Source organism: Amblyraja radiata, chromosome 8 (genome assembly GCF_010909765.2).
Source record: "Amblyraja radiata isolate CabotCenter1 chromosome 8, sAmbRad1.1.pri, whole genome shotgun sequence".
NCBI lineage: Eukaryota > Metazoa > Chordata > Chondrichthyes > Rajiformes > Rajidae > Amblyraja > Amblyraja radiata.
In genome coordinates, this window is record NC_045963.1 from 55,398,930 (window position 1) to 55,424,292 (window position 25,363).

General features: G+C 43.9%; 1 protein-coding gene across 1 annotated transcript in view; it reads left to right on the top strand.

Moving 5' to 3' along the window:
• The window catches only part of wdr27 (WD repeat domain 27), a 439,332-nt gene extending 417,621 nt beyond the window's left edge, over positions 1 to 21,711 (top strand). The window contains exon 25 of the mRNA XM_033026389.1: positions 19,951 to 21,711. Within this exon, the coding sequence (XP_032882280.1) occupies positions 19,951 to 19,998 (48 nt within the window). The 3' untranslated portion in view covers positions 19,999 to 21,711. The remainder of the gene's footprint in view (positions 1 to 19,950) is intronic.
• Positions 21,712 to 25,363: the final 3,652 nt, after the last annotated feature.

Genomic DNA, 25,363 nt, shown 5'->3' on the forward strand with positions numbered 1-25,363 from the left:
TATTGTTCATCCTTAACAGCATTGACTTACAAAGAGATCTTGGGGACTAATTCTCTGTAGCTCCCTGAAAGTGGCAACACAAGTAGATAAAGAAGGTACTTGGTAAGATAGACTTTATTGAGGCAGAGGAGATTACTTTAACTTGGAATCATGTACAACACGGACACTGTGGGCCGAAAGAGCCTGTTTCCGTGCTTCACTGTCCTCTGTACTATTCTACGTTCTACAACCTGAAAAACAACATGCAATTTTTTGTGCACATAATGTGCCTTAAACATCCCAAGGCTCTTTGGAGAGAAACATTGGAGCTCCTGATCAAAGGATTGACAAATGAGTAAGTGTTGCCTAAGGACAAAATAGTGGAAATAAGACAGTGGAAATTCCAGAACTCAAATTCTTGTCAGCTGAAGAAATGGCAAACAATGGTGGTGCAGTGGAAGGCAGAGATATGCAGAGGGCCATAACTGAAGGGGAGCAGGAGTTACTAAACTGGAAGGAGATGGAGGGCCAGGAATGTGCAGGGGTATTTAAAAGAAGAAGAAGTATAACTCATAAGCTAACACGCCTCTTCTCCAAGTGGAAAATCTGTCAGGAGCTCACACAAAATATCTCATTGTGTTGAAATTTTTAAATTAGCTATTGATGAAGTTCTATTAAATCTTGGCTTCAAAAATAGTGTTGTCATGCATTAGATCAATAATATTTTCTCCCATCTCGATGCTTACCAGGTTTGTTTGGGAAAATAGTCAGTGGCTCATGTAACGCATCTGTTTAATGTTAATGGTATTTGGATTGCTGCTTTGAAACCCTCAGTGAACCGTAAGTTAATTTAATATTTTAAATCATCCAACAACACATAAAACAATAGTGATTTAAGTGTTTGTGATGTTGATGCCTTGCTGATTAAAAAGGACATTAGTAACAGTTCAAAAATGTGGAAAAATTCTCATACTTATGTTAAAATGCCAATTGGCTGCACTTGTCAACAGGAGTATTATTCCTTGATATTACGTATTATATTGAAAATGTGAATGCATTGTTAGGCTCTATTGTGGTTTATAATGAGAACTATTGAATTAAAATACCATCTAAATGGCAAATTTACATAAACTATTCAGTAATGGATTATGAATCAATTAATAACTTGCTCTTCACATCCCAGGTCAAAATGGTGAATGTTATTTTTGGAACATTTAAGCCTTTTCTCTCACAAATTGCATCCTATTTTATGTTAAATATCAGCCCTATCTATTTAACCTCTCCGTATTGGTATTAGTTTATTATTGTCAGTTATATCGAGATACGGTGATACGCTCGACAGAAAAGTCCAATAACGGACTTAACGTTGCCGGGGGGGCGGGGCTTGTCAGCGATTGGTCCAGACCCCCGCGTCCATCACATCACTGTGAAGGCATGAACATTGTCCCAAACATCCACTCCACCCGACCCACAGCCCGCGGAGGGTGGCCGTGGGAGAGTGGGGGCTGTCCCGAGGGATGCACACCTTCGGCTGCTTTCAACTTGGTGCTTGGCTCTCTCCCTTCTCTCTCTCCCCCTCTCTCTCTCTCTCTCTCCCTTCTCTCTCTCCCTTCTCTCTCCCCTCGTCTCTCCTCCTCTCTCTTCCCCTCCTCTCTCCCCGCCCTCTGTCTCACCCTCCCTTCTCTCTCTCTCCCCCTTCTCTCTCTCCCTTCTCTCTCGTCCTCTCTCTCCCCTTTTCTCTCTCTCCTCTCTCTCCACTCTTCTCTATCGCCTCCTCTCTCTTCCCCTCCTCTCCCCCCTCTCTCCTCCTTGTCTCTCCCTCCCTTGTCTCTCCCTCCCTTGTCTCTCCCTCCCTTCTCTCTCCCTCCCTTCTCTCTCTCCCCCTTCTCTCTCCCCCCCCCTCTCTCTCCCCTTCTCTCCCCCTTCTCTCTCTCCTCCGTCTCCATCCACAGTCACTGATCACGATGCACCGCCATCGGACCCTAACCTCCACACCAGGGTGATTCCCCCCCCGCCCCCCTCCGACTCAGTGACTGTGGGATGCTCCCGCGGGTGGAGACGGAGGAGGGAGAGAAGGGGAGAGAGAGAAGGGAGAGGGGGGGGGAAGAGAGAAGGGAGAGAGATAGAAGAGAGAGAAGAGGAGTGAGAAGAGTGGAGAAAGAGGAGGAGAGGGAGAAGAGGGGAGAGAGAAGAGGGGAGAGAAGGGAGAGAGAGAGAGAAGGGAGAGAGAGAAGGGAGAGAGAGAGGGTGAGAGAGAGAAGAGGGGAGAGAGGGGAGGGGGGGAGAGAGAGAGATGGTGAAGAGAGAGAAGGGAGGGAGAAGAGAGGGGAAGAGAGAGAAGAGTGGAGAGAGAGAAGAGGGGAGAGAAGGGAGAGAGAGAAGGGGAGAGAGGTGAGGGAGAGGGAAGGAGAGAGGGAAGGAGAGAGAGAATGGGAGAGAGAGTGTGTGGGGGAGAGGGAAGGGGAGAGAGAGAGAAGGGGAGAGGGGAAAGGGGGAGACGGGAGCGTGGGGTTCATTCTCCCACACAAGCCATAGGTGACTGGGCAATCTGAACCCAAGCATCAAGTTGAAAGCGGACGAAGGTGTGCATCACTCGGGACAGCCCCCACTCTCCCACGGCATCCTTCCGCGGGCTGTGGGTCGGGAGGAGCAGAGGTTTGGGACAATGTTCATCCCTTCACAGTGATGTGATGGACGCGGGGGTCTGGACCAATCGCTGACATGTCCTGCCCCCCGGCAACGTCAAGTCCGTTATTGGACTTTTCGTCAGTCGGTCCTTTGGCCTGTAGGCGACACCGCCTTTCGGGTAGGTGGCGTTTCGACTGAGCGGCCATTCGGTAAGTTTGCTTTTAGGCGGTGCAGCTTTTCAGCTCCTTGGGATTTAGGCATCCCGCCCTTTTGGTTAGTTTGCATTTAGGCGTCCCATCCTTTCGGTTAGTAGGCATTTCGTCTTCGGACTCTTTCGGTTTATTGGCGTTTCGGCCTTGTTTCCATTCCGTTCTTTGGCTTCGACTTCTTTGCTTCGGCTTCTTGTCTGTCGGCGCCACGTCCGGGTACCGGAAGATCAGGTAGGTTCATGCAGGCTGAGTGAAGGTGCTCCGCGAAATGATCGCCCAGTCTGCGTTTGGTCTCACCGATATTTAAGTCCACATCTTGAACAACGGATACAGTAGATGAGGTTGGAGGAGGTACAAGTGAACCTCTACCTAACCTGAAAGGATTGTCGGGATCCCTGGACAGAGTCAAGGGAGGAGGTATAGGGACAGGTGTTGCATCTTCTGTGGTTGGAGGGGAAGGCACCTGGGGAGGGGGTGGTTTGGGCGGGAAGGGATGAGTTAACCAGGGAGTTGTGGAGAGAATGGTCGCTGCGGAAAGTGGAAAGGGGTGGAAATGTGAAAATCTGGCTAGTGGTGGGATCCCATTGGAGGTGGCGGAAATTTCAGAGGATTATGTGTTGTACTGTATGCGTTGACTGATGGGGTAGAAGGTAAGGACTAGGGGGAGGGGGAGCAAGGGTGGAGCTGCGGGGTACCGAGGAGCCACGAGTGAGGGTCTCATCTATGATGGGAGAGAGGAACCCCCGTTCCCTAAAGAATGAGGATATCTCGGATGTCCTGGTATGGAGCACCTCATCTGGGGTGCAGATGCAGTGTAGAAGGAGGAATTGGGTAGGGGATAGAGTCTTTGCAGGAAGCAGGGTGGGATAAGTGTAGTCGAGATAGTTGGTGGAGTCAGTGGGTTTGTAATAGACATCAGTCAATAGTCTATTTCCTGTGTTGGAGAATGTGAGATCAAGAAAGGGGAGGGATGTGTCAGAGATGGTCCAAGTAAATTTGAGTGCAGGATGAAAATTGGTGGTGAAGTTGATGAAGTCCATGAGTTCTGCATGGGTGCAGGAAGTACAGTAGCACCGATGCAGTCATCAATGTAACAGAGATATATTTTGTGGATAGGGTCTGTGTTCACCTGGAACAGGGATTTTTTAACGTACCCTACAAAAAGGCAGACGTAGCTGGGGCCCGTGCTACGCCTTGGACTTGAGGAAGTGGGAGGAGTCAAAGGGGAAGTTGTTGATGGTGAGGCACAGCCCTTGCGGTTTGACGGGCCTGTTCCTTTGCTGTATTGTTCTGTGATGGCAGATATCAGAGCCACTGGATCGTAGTGATTAAGGCACGCTATCTGGTTTTGCTGCAGCATAGGTAGTGATCTTCCTAACATAGGTGGAAACCTCAGATTAGCGTAGAGAGAAGTAACAGATGTCTGTTAATACTCCTGCCAGAAGGGTCACGTAGGTTCCGAGAACATGGCTAGGGATTCCATCTGGATCAGTCGCTTTCCATGGGTTCAATCTCAGGAAGGCCAATCTGATAACTGCAATGATGATTATATGTACAGATGTACCCAGGGCTCATTCCACTGCCCTGTTCGAAACAACCATAAAATGCTTTGGGATAAAATACTCTACGATGCATGTTGTCATGATTCTATGCAAATTCATTTTTTTGCCCATTATAACATTGAAGCCTTGCCACAATGGAGGGATGTTTGTGTGGTTGGTCTGGACTCTAGCTTGGTCTGGAATTGTCTTTTGCTATCCCTGATGATTTTACGAAGGTCATACCGATATTTCTTGAATGGGATGGGATCACCCAACCAGAACATCTCAGACATGTTATTTTCTAGGGAGTAGACCTCATGGTTCATCATGGTTTCCAAATGGGAAGCACTCAGATTGTCTTCTTTGATATGCAGTCCTGCATATATTTACTTATGGTCTGTGATCCTGACTATGGGTGCTGTCTGTACGGAGTTTGCGCATTCTCCCTGTGACCACGTGGGTTTCTCCGGATGTACCAGTTTCTTCTCCCACATTCCAAAGGCATGCTGGTTTATAGATTAATTGGCCTCTGTAAAATTCACCCCACGTGTGTAGTGTACGGGTGATCATTAGTTGGAAGCCTAGTGGTTGTGGCGAAAAGAGCGAACTATCGCAAAAAACATTTATTTTCCGCCTTATCAAACATCTGCTACACTATCTATGGAAGAGACGCATTTCCCACATTGGTCCCATCATCTGCCTTAGGACCCACAAAACTGGAGTGAAAGTAAGTAATCCTCGATCCTGAAGGACTGCCTAAGAAAATGATGGAAATACTAGGCAAGTCAGGCAGCACCCCTGCAGTGAGGAAGAGAGTTAAAGGGCTTTCTCATTGTGCGACCTGAAGCAAGACTTAACAAGATTTAACATCGTGGGAACCTTCTGCGATAGCAGTACGGCATTCGTGGACCACCGAGGACCTCCGTGGCGCTAACGGCAGGTAGTCGTGTGACTTGGTAAGGTCGGGAGAAAATTCAAACATTTTTGAATTTCTCCAAGAGTGTCTTGAGCAGCGTTGCAACATTGTATGGACGCAGATGCCAGTGCGATATCCGTGCGATATCCGTAATGACACTTGCGAATACCGTGGGAACTCCTGCGAACGGTAAACCCGGAAGCTTGACAGAAGGGAGATAAGGTGAGTAAAAAAGGTGGTCTCAATATCGCCAATGGACCATGTGTCCATCGAGGACGTCCCACCTAATTGTCATTGTTTGAGAATCTTTTTCACAGTAAGACTTGCAGAGATGCCGCTCAGAAAATCGCAAAGAAAGGGGTCAAAGAAAGTCGGAAAGTTTTTAGCCATGCCGGTAAACGAGGAGGAAACTCAGCAAGAGAGACAGGTGGAGAGGCAAGAGGAGATGCCAGAGATACCACTGCCTGTGGGCTCCTTGGAGCAGGGAGAGGGTGATCAGGGTGGATTTGAGATTGCCTCCCCAGTAGCTGTTGCCTCCACAATATTCTCAGCAGACGAGAACATAAAGGTCAGATGGCAGAAGGTAAGGCCATATAACTTCAACAGGGAACAAGAGGGGGAACTGGTGGAGTGGTACCAATGCAATGAGATTCTCTATGACAAATCCAGAGAGGATTATAGAAATAGGGAGAGAAAGCGCAACCTGCTGGAGACGAAGGCTGCTGAGTATCCCCGGTGCTCATGTGAGTAACTATAACAATATATTAGTTTATGTACAGGAGAACAATTTAATGTTATCCATGATTTTAAAACATACAATGCTACAGATGTAAAAGTGCTGTTTTTGCAGTCACCTTTAATTTATCTTATAAGTCTGTCTGTTCCCTGCAGCTGCAATGTAAAAGTAGTGGCAGACAGCTTTTACACCCTCTTCGTTTGAAGTAGGAATCATGTCTCTTAGAGCCATAAAATAAATTATGCATGAGGGCAGGCAATTTTCACTTGTAATTCTTGTCTTCAAAAATGCCATCTGTATTGACCAACTTGTGCTCTGTTATCCAAGAAGAACAATAAATAGCACATTAAATGTGGAGGGCATGCTCTTAAACAGGCCTCTCTTTACTGACCAAAACTTTAATTTAACGGAATAGATCCAATGCTTGAAGTTCCATTTAATTCCAGCACTCTACTTTAATGCAGATGACCAACTTTTGCAATGGTTGGCTTGAGAACCATTAAGAATCGCCTGAGGCCAAGTAGCGGAGGGTGATTGCTATGCGCAACCCTGGTTCCAGTGCCTTTCTCATTACAGTGTCAGTCTTCTTCAGCAGAGGTCCCAAATTATTCTTTAGTTCTTTAAAGAGCTCGGGTGAAATTCTGACAAAGTTTTTGAATGCACTTTTATCTTCTTCGCACAGCACATTAAGCAGTTGCTCATATTGTCCTAATTGAGGTCTCCGTTGAAACATGGGCTTAACCCAGTGAGACTTCCTCTTAATTATCTTTTTAATTAATCTCAGCCTTCTGCCTTCACGCAAGCGTTTTCGATGCACATGTTGCGCTAATGCATACAGCACGTCAATGAAAATAACAACCAGCCTGTACTCGAACCAACTTTGTATAGGCATGCCTGCAAATTAGCCAATTCTACGAACGGAGGATATTTATATAGTGTGTGAAAAAAAGTGACATCATTTGTGCCACGTGATCAACTACACTACAGTCCACGATGTTCATTCACGATTCGGGAAAGATCGGGAGACGGACAAGTCAGTCGCACAAATGACAGAATTGCCGAGTACCGTGGGAACTCTTTATCGTGGGAACACTTTATCGTGCGGAACTCGTGCTGGACCACGACCACTTCACTCGGGTGACATCTTGCTTCAGGTCTCACCGTGAGAACTGGCCATTAATGTTTCAGGTTGAAGACCATTCATTAGAAAGTAAGCGTTCATTTGTGTCGTCTGTGAAAACCCTACAAAGATTACTTTCACGAGAGAGGTACTCATAAACATCGGACATACGGTACTTCCAAACATCGTTCCGGATTTCTCTCACTCACTGGATTATTTGGACATACTCGTCGGCGGGGCTGTGGCTGCGTTCAAGGTCTTGAGACGGAGGAGGACCCGTGGGAAGCGCTCTGGAGCACTCACCCGACTCCGGCGACGAGGATCACGCACACCACTCCCGAGCATATTCCTGGCAAACGTACGTTCTCTCAAGAACAAAGTGAAGGAACTGCAACTTCTGCATCGGACAAATAAGGACTTCTCTCGAACTGCTGCCCTGAGTTTCACCGAGACCTGGCTTTGTGAGTCGACCCCGGACGGCGCGCTGCAACTGGCTGGCTTCCAACTTCACAGAGCGGACCGCGAAGTGGAGACAGCGGGGAAATTAAGAGGCAGTGGAATATGCGTTTATACAAACCAGGACTGGTGCAGCAACATCACGGTACTGTCAAATTTATGCTCTCCCAATCTAGAATCCCCCTTTATAAACTGCAAACCCTTAAATTCCCTCAGAGAGTAGAACTCCTTTATTCTCGCTGGAGTTTACATTCCCACCCAAGCCTGCGTACGTGAGGCTCAAACACAACTCACTGACCAGGTAATGAGAGTAGAGAGTGACTTCTCGGACTCCATGGTCATTGTTTTAGGGGACTTTAACACAGCTAACCTCAGCCGTGACCTTCCAAAATACAGACTTCTTGTTACCTGCCCCACCAGAGGGGAGAGAACACTCGATCACTGTTATACGGCAATCAAGAACGCATATCGCTATGTTCCCTGGGTGGGTTTGGGTCTCTCTGATGATTGTCTAGTTCACCTTATTCCGACCTACAGGCAGAAACTAAAATCTGCAAAGCCTGTGGTCAGAACAACGAAAAGGTGGACAAGTGAGGGCATTGAGAACCTACAATCCTGCTTTGCCTGCACGGATTGGAATGTGTTCAGTGAAGCAACCACAAGCCTCGATGAGTATACGGCCACTGTATCATCATATGTCAGCTTTTGCGAGGACAGTTGCATTCCAACTAAGACCCCGACATGGTTCAACAACGACAAGCCCTGGTTCACTGCAGAACTCAGACAGTTCCGACGGTCTAAAGAGGAAGCCTACAGTAGGGGGGGATGTAGACCTCTACAGGCAGCAGTACAAGCTGAGAAGAGGAATCAGAGCTGCCAAGGAAAGGTACTCTGAGAAGGTTGAGGAGCAAGTTCTCAGCTAGTTACTCTTCTTCAGTTTGGAAGGACTTGCAAGAAATTACCAGCTACAAGAGGAAAGCCCCCCGCTCTTTGAACAATTGTCAGCTGACCAATGACCTGAATGAGTTCTACTGCAGGTTTGAAAATCAGAAACGTAACCCTGGTACCCCCTCCCCCCCCCCAACCAAAACAGCCAGACCCCAGTCTGCAAAGAATGGACCCTGCACCCTCTCCTTCCCATTCACCACTTCACACCTACTTAAGGCAAGACTCCAGTATGAAAAGACTGGACTATTTCCCAACCCAACCAACACTTTACACCCACTCACAGCCTGGCCTTAGTCTGCAAATACTGTGCCCTTCTACACCCACCCCACACCAATCACCACTTCACACCCAATTATCCACACACTCCTTGCTGAACAACATCACTTCATCAACAATAAAAATAGAGGTGGTGGAGAGACTTTTCAGAAGACAGAAAAGCCGGAAATCTCCAGGACCGGACAATGTTTCCCCCTCTACTCTCAAGATCTGTGCTGAACAACTGGCACCGGTCTATACAGACATTTTGAACCAGTCCCTGCAAACATGTACTGTCCCTGCCTGCTTCAAAGCCTCCAGTATTGTTTCTGTACCCAAAAAGGCAAGGATTACTTGTCATAATGACTACAGGCCTGGCGCACTGACCTCTGTAGTCATGAAAACACTTGAAAGCCTTGTGCTGGCCAAGCTGAAAAATATCACAGCAGTTTGCATATCGGGCCAATAGATCTGTGGATGATGCAGTCAACCTGGGCCTGCACTTCATCCTACAGCACCTAGACTGCCAGGGGACCTATGCGAGGATCCTGTTTGTTGATTTTAGCTCTGCATTCAACACCATTGTGCCAGAGCTACTACACACCAAACTTTCCGAGTTCACAGCGCCTGAACCCCTCTGTCGGTGGATCACCAGCTTCCTGACAGACACGAAGCAGCATGTGAGGTTGGGAAATCTCATTTCGGACCCGCAAACACTCAGCATAGGAGTACCGCAAGGCTGCGTACTCTCCCCTCTCCTCTACTCTCTCTACACCAATGACTGCACCTCCACAGACGCCTCTGTCAAGCTTCTCAAGTTTGCGGACAACACAACCCTGATTGGACTGATCCAGGATGGGGAGGAATCTGCCTACAAACAGGAAGTGTCACAGCTGGCATCCTGGTGCCATCGCAACAACCTAGAGCTCAATGCTCTTAAGACAGTGGAATTGATTGTAGACTTTAGGAGAGCGCCCCCTCCCCTCACCCCACTCACCATCAACAACACCACAGTCACATCTGTGGAGTCTTTTAAGTTCCTGGGAACCATCATCTCCAAGGACCTTAAGTGGGGAGCTACCATCGACTCCACAGTCAAAAAGGCACAACAGAGGAAGCACAATCTGCCACAGGCAATGTTGGTCCAATGCTACACGGCCATCGTAGAGTCTGTTCTCACCTTCTCCATCAGGGTCTGGTTTGGCTCAGCCACCAAGGACGACACCTGGTGGCTGCAGCGAATCGTCCGATCAGCTGAGAAGGTTATTGGCTGCAACCTTCCCTCCATTGATGAACTGTACACTGCAAGGGCCAGGAAGTGAGCGGGCAAGATCATCTCTCACCCCTCTCACTCTGGCCACAAACTCTTTGAATCACTTCCCTCTGGAAGGCGACTCTGGATTGTCAAAGCTGCCACAGCCAGACATAAAAACAGTTTTTATCCTCGAGTAGTTGCTCTACTCAACAGACAAAAATCTGTAGCCTCCGTTTGATCTGGTATTTTGTTGGTTCACATGCTTGATCAATGGTGTTTTATCATTAATGTTTTATTATTAATGTTTAGTGTTTTCTGAGTCATTCGTAACTGTCACTATATGTCATGTTGTTACTTGTCCGGGGAGCACCAAGGCAAATTCTTTGTATGTGAATACTTGGCCGATAAACTTACTTACTTACTTACTTACTTACTTACTTAAGTTGGTATCAGCCTAGGGTAATGTGGCCAGAGCTGTTTGCTGTTGGGGTATCTATTAAGTGAGATATCACCCTGTTTGAAGGCAAGCATCATGTAAGGCTCTATCTCATAGAAACTTGAGATCACTCTAGTCACAAAGTTCATAGAGATAGAATAGCTTTCGATCAAACGCCTAAAAGCTATGTAACCCACCAGACTAAATAATTTGAGGAACAGAAACAACAGCTGACAGTATCCATAACCGCAAAGAAAATATCTTTATGCCAAAGATCAGTTTGACCCCTAATCATAAATAATTCTGAGAGCTTTATCAAGAATACAGGGTCTGGATATTGTCAGTTAAGATTTACTTCTGACGGTACAGGAAAGAGATCATTGCTTGAAAGGAGAATCACAAAGCCAATCACAACCACAACCAGAGAGCAGTACTGAACTACTATCTACCTCATTGGTGACCCTCGGACTATCCTTGATCGGACTTTGCTGGATTTACCTTACATTAAACATTATTCCCTTATCATGTATTTATACACTGTAAATGGCTCGATTGTAATCATGTTTTGTCTTTCTGCGGACGAGTTAGCACGCATCAAAAGCTTTTCACTGTACCTCGGTACACGTGACAATAAACTAAAATGAAGAGTAGAAGATGTCCTAATAATACTGCATGCTACCCGGCCAACGATTGATCGACAAGTTTTCCGGAAGGATTCTGGTACTCATATGGCTCTCACTAGAGCAGTGTACCGGTAAGAGAGAGCCTGGTGTTCTTGCCCCTTAGAATCCATCCTTCTAATCGTGCTGCTGAAAAAGCCAGCTGGCTTGGTCTCCAGGAAGAGATAAGTATCTTGCATGCTTCCCAAATAAATCGCATTGACCACCAGGAATTCTCTACAATCACCAGAACGTCAAGAGAGTGAAAACTTTCCCTGTTAATGAAAAGATCCGAGTTCTTCACGGAGCCCTTATGAACAGATGACTGACTGAGCTTGTGGGAAGTCAGCAATGTTGCTAAATCCCAGTGTCTCATGCTTCTAGCCAAGATGATGAAATAACTTCCGTGAATATATTGACTGCTGGACCTCACTGTTGCAGAAGTGATCAGCATGTTGGGATCTGTGGCAGAGATGTGATGTCACCTTCTGGAAAGATGGTGCAGTGAGGTGACCTTATTGTTAATGAAGAGAGAGGCCTGAGGTCTTCTTCAACGATGACAGTTGTAGAAAACCTGACCGTATAAACGTATCACTTGGCATTTGTCATGTGGTGAAATTCACGTGAACTGTGCATCTGGATACACTAAATTTACCCTGTGATTCAGGAATGGTTCTTCGGACACTGAGAAAAAATAGGGGAATATTGAAGAGACTTGAGTTTGTCTCTTTTTTGAAGATGGCCATGGATTTGTGAATGTAGGTCTTTTCCAGCAAAGTTTCAGCAGGAATACTCTCTGCTGTCAAGCCATTGTCAACACTTTAACTGAGTGTTTAAGGAGAGTGGGACTTACCATCAACCTCCCCCAACCTGCCTGCAACCATGCTGACAATAAAGCTTCATGGTGAAACTCGGGAACTCTTGGATTTACCGTATCTTCTGAAGCCATCTTTCGGCGTAGTTTCTGCAGGAGGAGTTCAGGGGAGTAATAGTTTAAATCGTGGTGGCTTAATGGAAGTGATGTAAAGGCCGAGGGGCTGCTTTAAGGAGCTGGTTATGGCTACTGCAGCTTCCCCACAATGCAGCGAGAAAATACCTTCCAGATGTAGAACACTTCAGTGATACATTCTGAGACTTCTATTCATATTTCCTTGGACTGGAGAGAACGTGGTAAAGGAGAGTCTCAGCTCTGACTGTAACTCAGACGATGCTGTGCTATCTTACACAAATCGTATTGCCTCACAGTATTAGTGTAAATAAAAATTGCCATTCCTTGTTTCTCTCACATTTTGTGTGCATGTGTCTGCCTGATTGTCTGTCTGTGTCTGTCTGTTTATTTATGTCTGTCTACCTATTTATTTATTTATGCCTGTCTATTTACTTATCTATGTCTTTCTATTTATTTATTTCTTGCTTGAATTCCCTAAGAATGAATTGTATTGTACACCTCAAATTTTTAGGTTGTTATCTGTAAATTCCATAAAGGTGAATTTCAATAACCCCCCAATGGCTGTAACATAGCCACAGTTGGCAACAGGACATATGTTGGACTGATGCCTGAACAGCAACAACTGGAAAAGGGGAAATCCAGTTGATGCAGACCTTTGTGGGGGACATTCAGTGGCAAGTACTATTGTTTTACTGCTGATTGAAAAATTCAGCCCATCATGTCCACCTGGATATTATAAGAATGTCATAACAACATAAAGCATGATCATATGCTCCTGTATCATGACCGACTTCTTTGCTTTCACTTCTAATTTTGGCCTGAGTCATGACCAGTACAATTAGAGTGAATGGAATTCTTATGGAAGACTTTTGCCCTTGAGCACTTTACCACTCCTTAAAGAGGCCATATCTGTAAGGTATTCTTACCACACACTCACTGTAAGTGCATCAACATAGAAACATAGAAATTAGGTGCAGGAATAGGCCATTCGGCCCTTCGAGCCTGCACCGCCATTCAATATGATCATGGCTGATCATCCAACTCAGTATCAACTTTGGAGAGGATTTATTATCATTAAAATGGACAGATAATAGAGAGGCTTTATTGACCATTAACCAGAGAGTTTAAACAGCATTCCATGTGGGTAGTACGGGAAATAACTGAGGCAATTGCTGTCGGTCTCTCTAACAATCCAAGTAAGGCATGAATGGATTTCAGGTGTGCGTTAGGAGTGAAGCTGACTCTGTTTAGATCATGCTTTACCTTGAGTAATAGTAAGCAATTTTAGATGAACAAAATTTTGATGGATAATTTTAGTGGAGAATCCAGAGTTTCAGGGTGAGTTACTGACAAATTCCGCAGGATAATGTCTGTCAAGGGAAATTGAACACACAACATAATTTACATCCCAAGTCAAGTCAATTAGCAGGCGGGTTTCCGCTTTGAGCCAAAAATGTTTGTGATCTGGGTAGAAACGGATCTAAACTTACATCTAAGATTACATCTATGGCCCTGCCTTCATCAACCTTCTTAATTGCTTCTTCAAAAACCTCAGTCAAATTTGCGAAACATGATCTTCCAGCCACAAAATCATGCTGACTACCCCTAATCAGCCCCTGTCTTTCAAATGCATGTGTATGGATCCCTCAGAATCTTCTCCAGCAACTTTCATACTGGCCTACAGTTCCCAGGTTTCTCCCATTACTAGAAACACACTTTCCACATCCATTCTATCTAGGCCTTTCATTATCAGTTATGTTTCAATCAGGTCTCCCCTCATCCTTCTAAACTTCAGCGAGTACCGGCCCAGAGCCTTCAAAAGCTCCTCATACATTAAGCCAATCTTCCCTGGGATTATTCCCGTGAACCTCCTCTGGACCCTTTCCAAACCCAGCATATTCTTCCTCAGATATGTGGCCCAAAACTGCTCATAATATTCCAAATGTGGCCTCACCAGCACCTGATAAAACCTCAGCATTACATCCTTGCTTTTATATTCTAGTCCCCTCGAACTGAATGCTGCCATTGCATTTGCCTTCCTTACTGCTGACTCAACCTGCAAATTACCCTTTTGGGTGTCCTGCACCAGCAGTCACAAGTCATTTGCACCTCTGATTTCTGAATTCTCTCTCCATTTAGAAAGTAGTTTATGCCTCTGTTCCTTCTACCAAAATGCATGACCGTACACTTTGCTGTGCTGTATTCCATTTGCCACTTCTTTGCCCACTCTCCCGGCCCCCAAATTCCGCAGCTTCCCTGCTTCCGCAACACCCCCTGCACCTCCACCTATCTTCGCAACGTCCGCAAACTTGGTCACAAAGCCATCAATTCCCTCATCCAGATCATTAACATACAACATTACAAGCAGCGGACCCAACACTGACACCTCTGGAACGCCACTAGTCACTGGCAGCCAACCAGAAAAAGCTTACTTTATTCCCACTCTTTGCCTTCTGCCAGTCAACCAATCTTCTATCCTTTACCTTCAGTCATTTGTTCTGCCCAGTTCCCTAACAGTAGGTCAAACTTTGCCTGATCCTTGTAGGGCCCTCTACCTATTGCCTGAAGAAACTTTCCAGAACACACTTGACAAGTTCTACCCCATCTAACCCCTTGGGAATCCCAGTCTATATTGGGAAAGTTAAAATCCTCTACTTGAACAACACTTAGTCTTGCACCTTTCTGCAATCCCCTTCCATATGGGATGTGTGCCTTCATTAGCAGTGGCTCAGAGTATAAGAGCAGATAGAATATGGTATGACTTTTTAAACCATTGGTTAGACCCAGCTAGGGTACTGCATGCAGTTCTCATCACCACGCGACAGGGAGGATGTAATTGCACGGGAGAGATACAGAGGAGGTTTACCAGGATGTTGCCTGGGACAATTAGCTGGGACATCAGCAACAGCAGTGCGACTCACTCTGAGACAAATGCCATTTGCTGCTGAAGGACTATCAACCTGATGAAATATACTCTATGCCCTGTTTGAAAACCATTGCTTTTCCAGTCCAGGGGGCTATCAGTAACAAAATGCTGCAGCCTGGTACACCTCAAGACGCAGACCTATGTGCTGAGGTACATGCTGGATCTTGGTGCACCCAGTACAAAAACTGTTAGGGCAAACCTCCTACTAGCTTTATACAGTGTAAAAACCCTTCAAGGAATGTATGCAAAGGGAAACTGGCATTATATAGATCTGATGAAAATGGAATAATCTGGCTCACACTGAAAACTATGAGGGATGAATATTCTGTGCGGCATGTTTTATGAATAAAGTAATATTTCCGAGACGTAAAAATGTTTTTCTCTTTGAATATGTTAGCCGAATAGACGGTGACATCACACACAATGTGGAGGGATCCAGATTGGTTTAGCAGACCAGAGTTTGGTCTTTTTGAAACAATGAGCAGTTCAGTTCAGGACAATTTGGCACTCGCCCCTGTGCGAGGAACAACAAAAATGTTCAGAGGATTCCTCAAGTAGGAATTCTCCATTAGTAACCTTTCTTTGGTTTGATCAGATGAGGGAGGATGTGAAGGTCATTCTTAATTCCATGTTATCTCTGGCCAATTTTGTACAATTATTTTGCTAGCTCAGCTGTTAATGAATACATCTTACTATTTGAGCCAAGAAACAAACATGCTTTAAATTTGGTTCTTGTGGCTCAGTGCAGTGTTAACCCTTAAATTCCCTTGAGACATGGCTGTTGCCAGTGAGTGCTTCTGTCTGTTGCTCAACAGTTTGGTTTTCGTGATTCTGCAAGGATTGAACTGCATGCATTTCATTTATCTGGAGCTTTTAGGTCTCTTACGCTTTAGCCATGTCATCTCTTACAAGCAGATGAAGCAGCCATCTACATTGGAAATTAAAGAAATTTACAGCAGAGGATGAGAACATTTAGTCCACCATGCCTGTGCTAGCTCTTCGAAACGCTGATTCAACTAATTGCAATCTTCCCACAGCTATGAATTATTCTAAAGACACAAAATGCTGGAATAACTCAGCGGGACAGGCAGCATCTCTGGAGAGAAGGAATGGGTGACATTTCAGGTCGAGACCGTTCTAATTCTATCTCCATTACTTAGCCAATTCACTTTCGAAAGTCACTGATGAATATGTTTGTGGTATCCTCCCAGCTAGTACAATCTAGATCAAAGCAACATGTTATGTGAACAATATTTCTCCTTTACTCATCTTAGTCCTTATTTTCCAATTGTAAAACTAGCAAATGCATCATACTGTATGTGCTCTCTGATTTTGGCCTCCACACTGTCAGGATGAATGGCAATTAAGCTATTTGCAATAATGTGGATTGAAGAGAAATATGTGTTAGCTGGTGAAGTTATGTTACCCTTGCTCAAACTATTCTGTAAGTTCTTTCATGTCTGAATGTCATCATTGTTTTTTTTCTTTTGTCCACGAGGTAACACTTCCAGCAAAGGGCAGCAATCATTCAGAATTGTGAAGAACACAAAACATTAATTTGTAAAATTAGAACCTCCTTTAATGTGTTTAATGATGAGACAAGAATGAAATATGAGAAGGGAAAGAATGTAGAACATGATTTGACTGGATAGCATGCGAACAAAGTTTTTCACTATCTTAGTACACTTGACAATAATAAACCAATACCAATACTAGATAGCTGACATTTCATGCAGTGTCTCATATTCTGTGCACATCAAAACCAGTGAATTCCTATTGAAATGCTACCACCATTATAAAAATAAAAACTATACACAGTAAAATTCCACAAAATCAAAAATGGTTATCTTCCCTTCCAAATCTTATTATCTTGCATTATCTGCATGTTCAATTGACCCCAATACCCATTTGCCAATCCCAGTAACCCCCTTCTGAAGCCTGTATGAATGTGATCTTGATGCCAGGGATATTATCAGTGATTTCAGTTGAAGCAATTTCCTATCAGTGTGGTGGCTCTGATTCTTGTCATAAGTGTTTTAACAGTCAGTTGAGTTAATGCAGTTGGCACTTCATTATTCTCTCAAGTGGCGTTGCAGCCCATTCATCTGTATATTAGTGCTGCAGATCGTGCCTGCAACAGTCCAAGAAGGCTGCTCACCACCACAACCTTACGTCTTCCAGGGGCAATAACTACCTGACTTTCCAGTGGCACTGACATCTTGAAAAAGACAATCCGAGAAACAGAAATCAGAATAAAAAGGCTAAAACTTCACTTTCAGAAAAGTAGTTTCTTCAAAAAAGACTCTCTTTCAATGTAGGTATTTATTTCTATGTTCCACATTGAGTAAAAAGTTTTTAAGTGGCTACAGTATCCTGGAACAGGTCTGCCTTAACAAACATTCACCCAAACACATTCCTAATTTTATTTCCTGTTTTGGTGGGATGCCAAGGCCAGATTTCGCATCGAACTGGACTTAAGAGAAAGTTCTAAATTTGAGAAAGGATAATTACATCAGTGTTAGACAAGAGCTGGGGAAATTTAAGGGAGCATCTCTTATTGATTAAGTCCACATCTGATGTGTGGAAGTTCTTTAAAGGTTCGGTGAGCCGCGGGACTGTTTGTGCCATCGCCCGGTGGGGAATCGCCTCAGCGCAGAGGGAGAAGAGGAGGGAAGAGACTGCAGCCCTAAGATTTTTGCCTCCACCGCAGTGAGGAGGTGCTTGGAGGATACACTGTGGTGGATGTTAATTTGTGTTTAGTCTTGTTTATTATTGTATGATTGTATGTATGACTGCAGGCACGAAATTTCGTTCAGACCGTAAGGTCTGAATGACAATAAACGAATTCAATTCAATTCAATTCAATTCAGTTGGTGGGGATTCAGGGCCAACAATATTCCTTGAGGAATAAAGACAAAAGATGGCAAGTTTGGGGAACTTTCAATGATGAGAGATATTTCAAATGTAGTCAAAAAGGAAAAAAAACATGAGTTTTAGGAAGTTGAAATCAGTCAGGGCCCTTAAGAAATGTAAAGAAAGCAGGAAATAACTTAAACAAGGGATTAAGGAGGGCTGCAATGGAGCCACGGATTACCTGCTGTGAGTAGGATTGAAGAAAAGCGCATGGCATTTTATACATACATTAAAAACAAGAGCGAGAGGGTAGGACCACTAAAAGACAAAGAAATAAATTTATGCCCAGTGGCAGAGGAAATAAGTAAGGTACTAAACAAGTACTTTGCATCAGTATTCAACAAGGAGAAGGATATGTAGGATAATGAGATCAGGGTGTGCTAATATTTAAGGCATGTTGATATCAAGATTGAGGAGATATTGGGTCTCTTGAGAAACATTTAGATTGATGTCCCCGGGTCCTGTGGGATCTATTCCAGGTTATTGAGAGAAGCAAGAGAGAAAATTGCCGGGGCCTTGACCGAGATCTTTGTATCTTTTGCCACAGGCTAGGTCCCAGAGGATTGCAGAATAGTCAATATGTCCCTTTGTTTTAGACGCACTACAACCTCACTGACAGAGCACACGCACGCACGCACGCACTCACACACACACACACACACACACACACACACACACACACACACACACACACACACACACACACACACACACACACACACACACACACACACACACACACACACACACACACACAGCCTTGCATCAGGGATGGTGAAAGTACTGAAGCATTCTTAGGGACAGTACATTTTTACATTTGGGGAATTAAGGAATTATTAGGAATATTCAGCATAACTTTCTATGGATCGAGGTCATATCTGACAAACTTGAGCGAGTTTTTGGAGAAGGTGACAAAGATGATTGATGAGGGTGGACACTGGATTTTGTATTCATGGGCTTCAGTACAAAATTCATCAATGTCCCTCGTGATGGAAGATTGATCCGGAGATTAATGTAAATGGGATCCGCAGTGATTTGATAAATTGGATTCAAAATTAGCCTGGCCATAGAAGACAGAAGGTAGTGGTGGAAGGATGTTATACCAACTGTACGTCTATGACCAGTGGTGCTCCGCAGGGATCAGTGCTGGGACCTCAGTTGTTCATAATAAATATCTAAATAATTTGGATGAAAATGCCAGTCGGCTGATTCATACATTTTGAGATGACACAAAAATTGCAGAGCTCTAAATAGTGAGGAAGGTTGTCTAAAGATACAGTGTGATATAGACCCAGTGAAATGAGCAATGTGATGGCAGATGGAGTTTATTCTGGCCATGTATGAGGTGTTGTGCTTTGAGAGGTCAAGTGTGAAGGCAAAATGTTCAGTGAATGTTAGGGCCCTTTGAAGCATTGGTGTACAGAGAGATCTTGTGGTGTAAGTTCATGGCTCTGAAAGTGGCAACACAAGTATATAGGGTACTATAGAAGGCAAAGAGGGCATAGCTTTAAGAAGAGAGGGAGAAAGTTTAAAGAAGATTTACAAGACAAGTTTGAAGGCAGAATGTGTGAAAAGGTAGGTGCCTGGAAAGTGTAGCCAGGGGAAGTGGTGGAAGCATTTAGAACAGTTAAGAGTTATTTAGTCAGGGAGTAAAGGGATATAGAATATGTGCAGGCAGATCGGAATAGTTTAACTTGGAATAATGATTGGCACAGATACTGTGGGCTGAAAGGACTGTGCTCGCCTGTGTTTGTTTTACGTGTTTTATAACATATAAGAAACCATTCAGCCCATTAAGTCTACGCTGGTTCTCAGAGCTATCCATGTTCACATTGATTTCCTTGTAACCTATTCTTTCTCTAATGCCCTCTCATCTACAAAGGTGACAACTCGGATTAACCCCACCAGCCAGCCTTTGGGATGAGAGAGATTGGAGCATACCAGTATGGATGTCTCCTCGGTTTTTTCAGCTGTTAAAGGATGTAAAATAACTTGCCATCTGCCTTTTGTTTTTCATGCTCCAGCTAACCACCGCAACTTTGGATGGCAAGCTTCAACTCTTCGTACCATAGTGGAAGAGGACCTTGAAGGTAGAAGGATGAAGATTGGACACAGCAAGGCAAAGCCATCTCATAAACGGAAAGCAAAAAGGACGTTCCATGGGTGGGTGGGTGGTCATCTGCAAGAAAGAGGGAGGATATTTGGAACCAACTGTAAATGTCCTGGAAACTAGGAGACAGTTAACAGGAGAATTCAAAAGTTCATGCTGAAATCAGCAGCGTGTGCATTCAATTCTCACCCCCTCTGGAATAAAGGGCTTCTCGTGAGAAGCTTGGAGGGGACACAAAATATACATTGCAATGCCAGAAATGAGAATTGCTTTTCTGTGACTCTTCTGAAAAGATAACATAGATAACAAAAGATTCACTGTCCCAAAACATAAAACTATGTTTAGTGACACATATTCCCTCTGTTTTGGAGATGTGTTAGTTTGTTGAAACTTTAATGAGGGTAGGAAGTGAATAATATATTCTCCCATCCTTTTACTAATTGATAGTTGTAAACTAATGACACTGGAATCATTCTCCTTAGCCTTAAGATTGAGTCAAATATTTCCTTTTTCATCACACATTCCCTCAACAAAAATGGGCTTGTGTTGAGAAACTAATGTTTCTAGTGAAAAGTGTGTGCTTGAATGCTATTTGATGTTACTCTATGTTCCTGGTAATTGGATTGCGTATGTTCCGCATTCACTCCAATCAATATATTTACAGCAAAAAGTCCATATCATTCTGCATTATATATGGAGCCTTAAAGATGCTTGCAGATAATAAATGCGGATAGTTATTGGTGCTGTTCACGTTTGGTGATGACATGAGGACAGTAAAAGTGATGGATTTCCATGGCTTTCTCATAGGCTCACCCACTGCATTCACTCGTGAGCGGCTTCTTGCAATCATTCCCCCCATCTATTTAATACAGGTTGAAACTCTCTGGTCCAACATTCTATGGTCAGGCAATTCCCGTGAACCAGCATATTTTAAATCTATAATATAGGTCTGTACTAATAATTCTAATTAAGACCTAACTACAAACTAAAATTAACTAAGATCTGCACTAATCTGTAACTAATTAATCTACCAGTGCAATTTTGCATCCTCTGTCGATAGCGATTCAGCCAACAGCATTTCTGACTTGGGGACATTTTGAGTTATGGATGGTTGTTGAAACCCTTCAGTTTCCATTTCCCACATCTATCCACCATACTTAGAAAGAACAATTCTCCTGATCATCGAAAGATGAAAGGGCTGATATCTCGTTGGATCACCATTCAGGTCCCAAAAGTGCTGTTTTTTTAAAGGTTCAACCTGTATAATTAAATCCCACTGTGCTCACTATGTAAAGTGATCTATACCATGAATAAACTTCAGCCTGTCTGTTTGGTTAGACTACATCTTGAAGCCTTCTCTCAATTTCTCAGGAATCATTCTCACTCACCCCCCAAACAGCTGGTGATGGACACATTCACATCCCGTCACTTTACAAGCAGATAAGCATTGATAACTAGGGATACAAGGTACTATATTACTCAATTTGTTTATGAGCATTTGTACATGTTGTCTGTTTTTAATTTCCAAATTATTGCTCTTTATTTGATAATATTTTCAGTTACAACTTTACCAGTTGGAAATTTGCATCTGTTGTTATTTTGTGATATTGCTTCATTGTAACATACTTTGTTAGCCATGGGTTCATGGACTAATAAATACAAACTCCTAGAAAAAGACTCTTTTGACCATTCTGCAAAATCCACCTCGGCAGGTTTGGTTTTTACCTCAGCCGTGGTGCTCCATATCCTTTAGTTCTCTTGTCTATGAGTTCCACTGCATAACGGAAGTGATTCTAGTCATGTCAGTTGCTTCACTTGTTAACATGCAATTCAGGCTCATTCTGCAAAGACTATCACTTCATTCCTAATCGATTCTGGTATTTAATAAACAGCAAGGATTTCAAATCAGTCCAGCCTGTGGTTAGTGGGTTGGATTATTCTGCACACTGTTGGGAGTCATAGCTCTATTTTCTCAGGTGTGAAGATCTGGATGAACTGACTTGAGAGGTGTCCCACGAGGCAGAGTCATCTCCGAGCAACGGCCTGACCTCAACTATCAAAGGCTTTTCTTTAAACAGCCACTGAGAATCATCAGAAACATTTAAAGATATTCAAAAGGCAGCATCATTATACATAAAAGTATCTAAAACAATGAAAACTAATTAACTGCAGGTTAAAACACCAATAAATAATTTAATTTATAATTAATTATAATTTAATCCACTTGTTAACATGCAATTCTGGTCAGTGCTTCATGGTGAGTCTAGTGTTGGAGTGGAATGTCAAATGTGCCAAAAAGTGACTAGCTGGACTTTTCTGACTTCAGCGTTGCCACTGAAATCTGAGCGGTACTGGGAATCGATCATCAGGTGTTCGTAAGTATCCGTTAATCGTGAGCAGGCTCAGTTCAGTCATTGGTGGTAGAGTACAAGAACACCAAGAGCAGGAGTGGTTCATCAGGCCCCTCAAGCCTGGCCTGCCATACAATTTTATCATGACAGATCCATACTGACCTCAACTCCTCCAGTACCCGTTCCCCACAACCCTACATTCCTTGTTTTTTCAAGTATTTATCTAACTCCACTGTAAATATATCTATAATCAGGTTTGAACCACCATCAGGAGCAGAGAACTCCCTCTGAGAGATGAAATTTCAATGCACCTCAGTTTAAATAAAGTGGCCCTTTATTTTGCAGCCACTGTATGTCCCCTGCTTTGTGACTCTCTCATGAATGAACACATCATGGGTGGCACAGTGGCACAGCAGTAGAGTTGCTGCCTTACAGCGCTATAGACGCAGATTCAATCCTGACTATGTATGTTCTCCCTGTAATGGCCCTGTCCCACTGTACGAGTTCATTCAAGTGCTCTCCCGAGTTTAAAAAGAAATCAAACTCGTGGTAAGCACGTCGAATGAACGTAGCGGGTACGTCGGAGCTCGGGGACGTCTCTTAGCGGCTCGTAACGCTAACGGCAGGTACTCGGGAAACGCAGTAAGCTCGGGAAGACTCGTGAAGATTTTTCAACATGTTGAAAAATGTCCACGAGAGCCCCGAGTACCTGCAAGCGGCCATTACCGTAAATTTCCGAGTTCGAATCAGGGCAAACTCAGGAGAACTCTTTGAATGAACTCGTACTGTGGGACAGGGCTTTCACTGCGTAGGTTGCCTCCGGGTGCTCTGGATTCCTCACACACTCCGAAGACGTACAGGTTTTTAAGTGAATTGGTTTCTTTAAATTGTTCGAAGTGTGTAGGATAGAACAAGTTTAAGGGATGATCGCTGGTCTGGCCTCTCTTGGAAGGACAACTTTCTCATTCCAGGCATTAGCCTAGTGGATCTTCTCTGGACTACCTCCAATGATAAAGTGGCTGGCAACAGGAAGCTCAGGAACACTCTATGGCTTGAACTCAGGTGCCCTGAAAAGTGATCCCCCTAAGTTTGGTTTCTCCAGTGCAGAGAAGATGACATTGTGAAAACTCAATGCCGCACACTAGATTGTAGGATGTGCAAGTGAATTAATTCTGTTTGATAATAGATTGTTTTTGTCCCTGGATAATGGAAGGAAAGAGGTGAAAATACAAATGTTGCATCACCTGTGGTTGCAAAGGAAAGTAGCATCAGAAGGCGTGTGGTTGGTGGGAAAAGAATGGTCCAGGAGACATAATGGTGGAGGAATAGAAACATAGAAAATAGGTGCAGGAGTAGGCCATTCGGCCCTTCGAGCCTGCACCGCCATTCAATATGATCATGGCTGATCATCCAATCTCTTTGAAGCCGACGGAAATTATGGAGAATAATCTATCTCCATATTTTTTGCACATCTTCTGGATACGATTGCTTTTCACTTTTGTCCCGAGCTCCTTATAATCTCTCAGCAGAGCCTCCTTCCTACTCCTACCTACGTTGTTAGTGCCTATGTGGACCACAACAGCTAGAGGACATGTCCTTTACCCTAGCACAAGGCAGGCAACATAGGCGCTGGGACTATAGACTCTCTGGGACTCTCTGCCTTTGCTGCAGAGAACAACATATGTTCCCTTTATAGTTCTATTCCCTTTCAATATTACCTTTCTCCATGCGGCATGACAAGGTGTCAGAATGATCACTCAGGGCTGATGTCATGAAGATCTTTTTCATAAGGTGAGTAGAAATTTGGAACTCTCTCTCACTGCACAACAAAGGATATGGAAGCAGGAGGAGGCCATTTGGATTCTTATGCCTGTTTATTCATTCAGCAACATCATGACTGACCTTTCACTCATTGTCATTTTCTTGCACTAATTGCATGTCCCTTGGTTTCCATTGTCAAGTCAAGTCAAATTCATTGTCAGCTGCACAAGTATGGTGTGGTGAAGCAATATGGTACAATGAAAAATCTTTCTTGCAGCAGCATCATAGGAACATGTACGTACCCGATTCATAAATACAAATTAGACATAAATTATACATAGATTACAGAGGAATTTTCTAAAAGAAAGAAGACTGCAAAAGAACAAGACATTTATGCAAAAACAATTAAAGCAAGTGGTGGATCATGGTGTTCTGTTGTTGGGGGGGGAAATCAATGAAAACATAACCTCCTCTTGGGAAATAAAGACCAGCAACCATAACTATATTAGATTTTAAATAGTTATGGAAAAGTACAAGACTAGTCCAAAAGTTGAAGTCCTAAATTGGGGCAAGGCCAATTTTTATGGTATTAGACAGGAACTTTGCAGGTAGAGGGCTGCCTGCCAAGTGAAAGGGTTTTAGACATTGCATAACATGAATTCAAAGCCAGCATTTTCCAAAGAGTGAAAGGCAAAGCTGGCAGGAGTAGGCAACTGAATGACAAGAGATATTGTGGCTCTGGTCAAGAAAAAGAAGGAGGCATACATCAGTTATAGCAAGCTGGGATTGTGAACCCCTTGAGCAATCCCTTGAGGGAAATCAGGAGGACATAAAGGGGATAAGCGGTAGCTTTGGCAGATTAGGTAATGGAAAATCCAAAGAGATTCTACCAACAAAAGCGTTTCACTGGACCTCATACACGTGACAATAAACAACTAAACTGAACTAAACTAAAGCTAAAGTATATTAAGGGTAAGAGAGTAGGGCAAGAATAGGCCCCCTTAAAGATCATCTAAGTATGGTGCCTCTAGAGATGGCTGTGGAGTGAAATGAATATTTCAAACAGTTTTTAGCATGGAGAAAGACATGGACTGATTAGGGATAGTCAGCATGATTTTGTGCAAGGGAAATCCTGTCTCACAAATTTGATTGAGTTTTTTGAAGGGTGACCAAGAGCATTGATGAGGGCAATTTGGATGTGAATGCAAGGGGCAC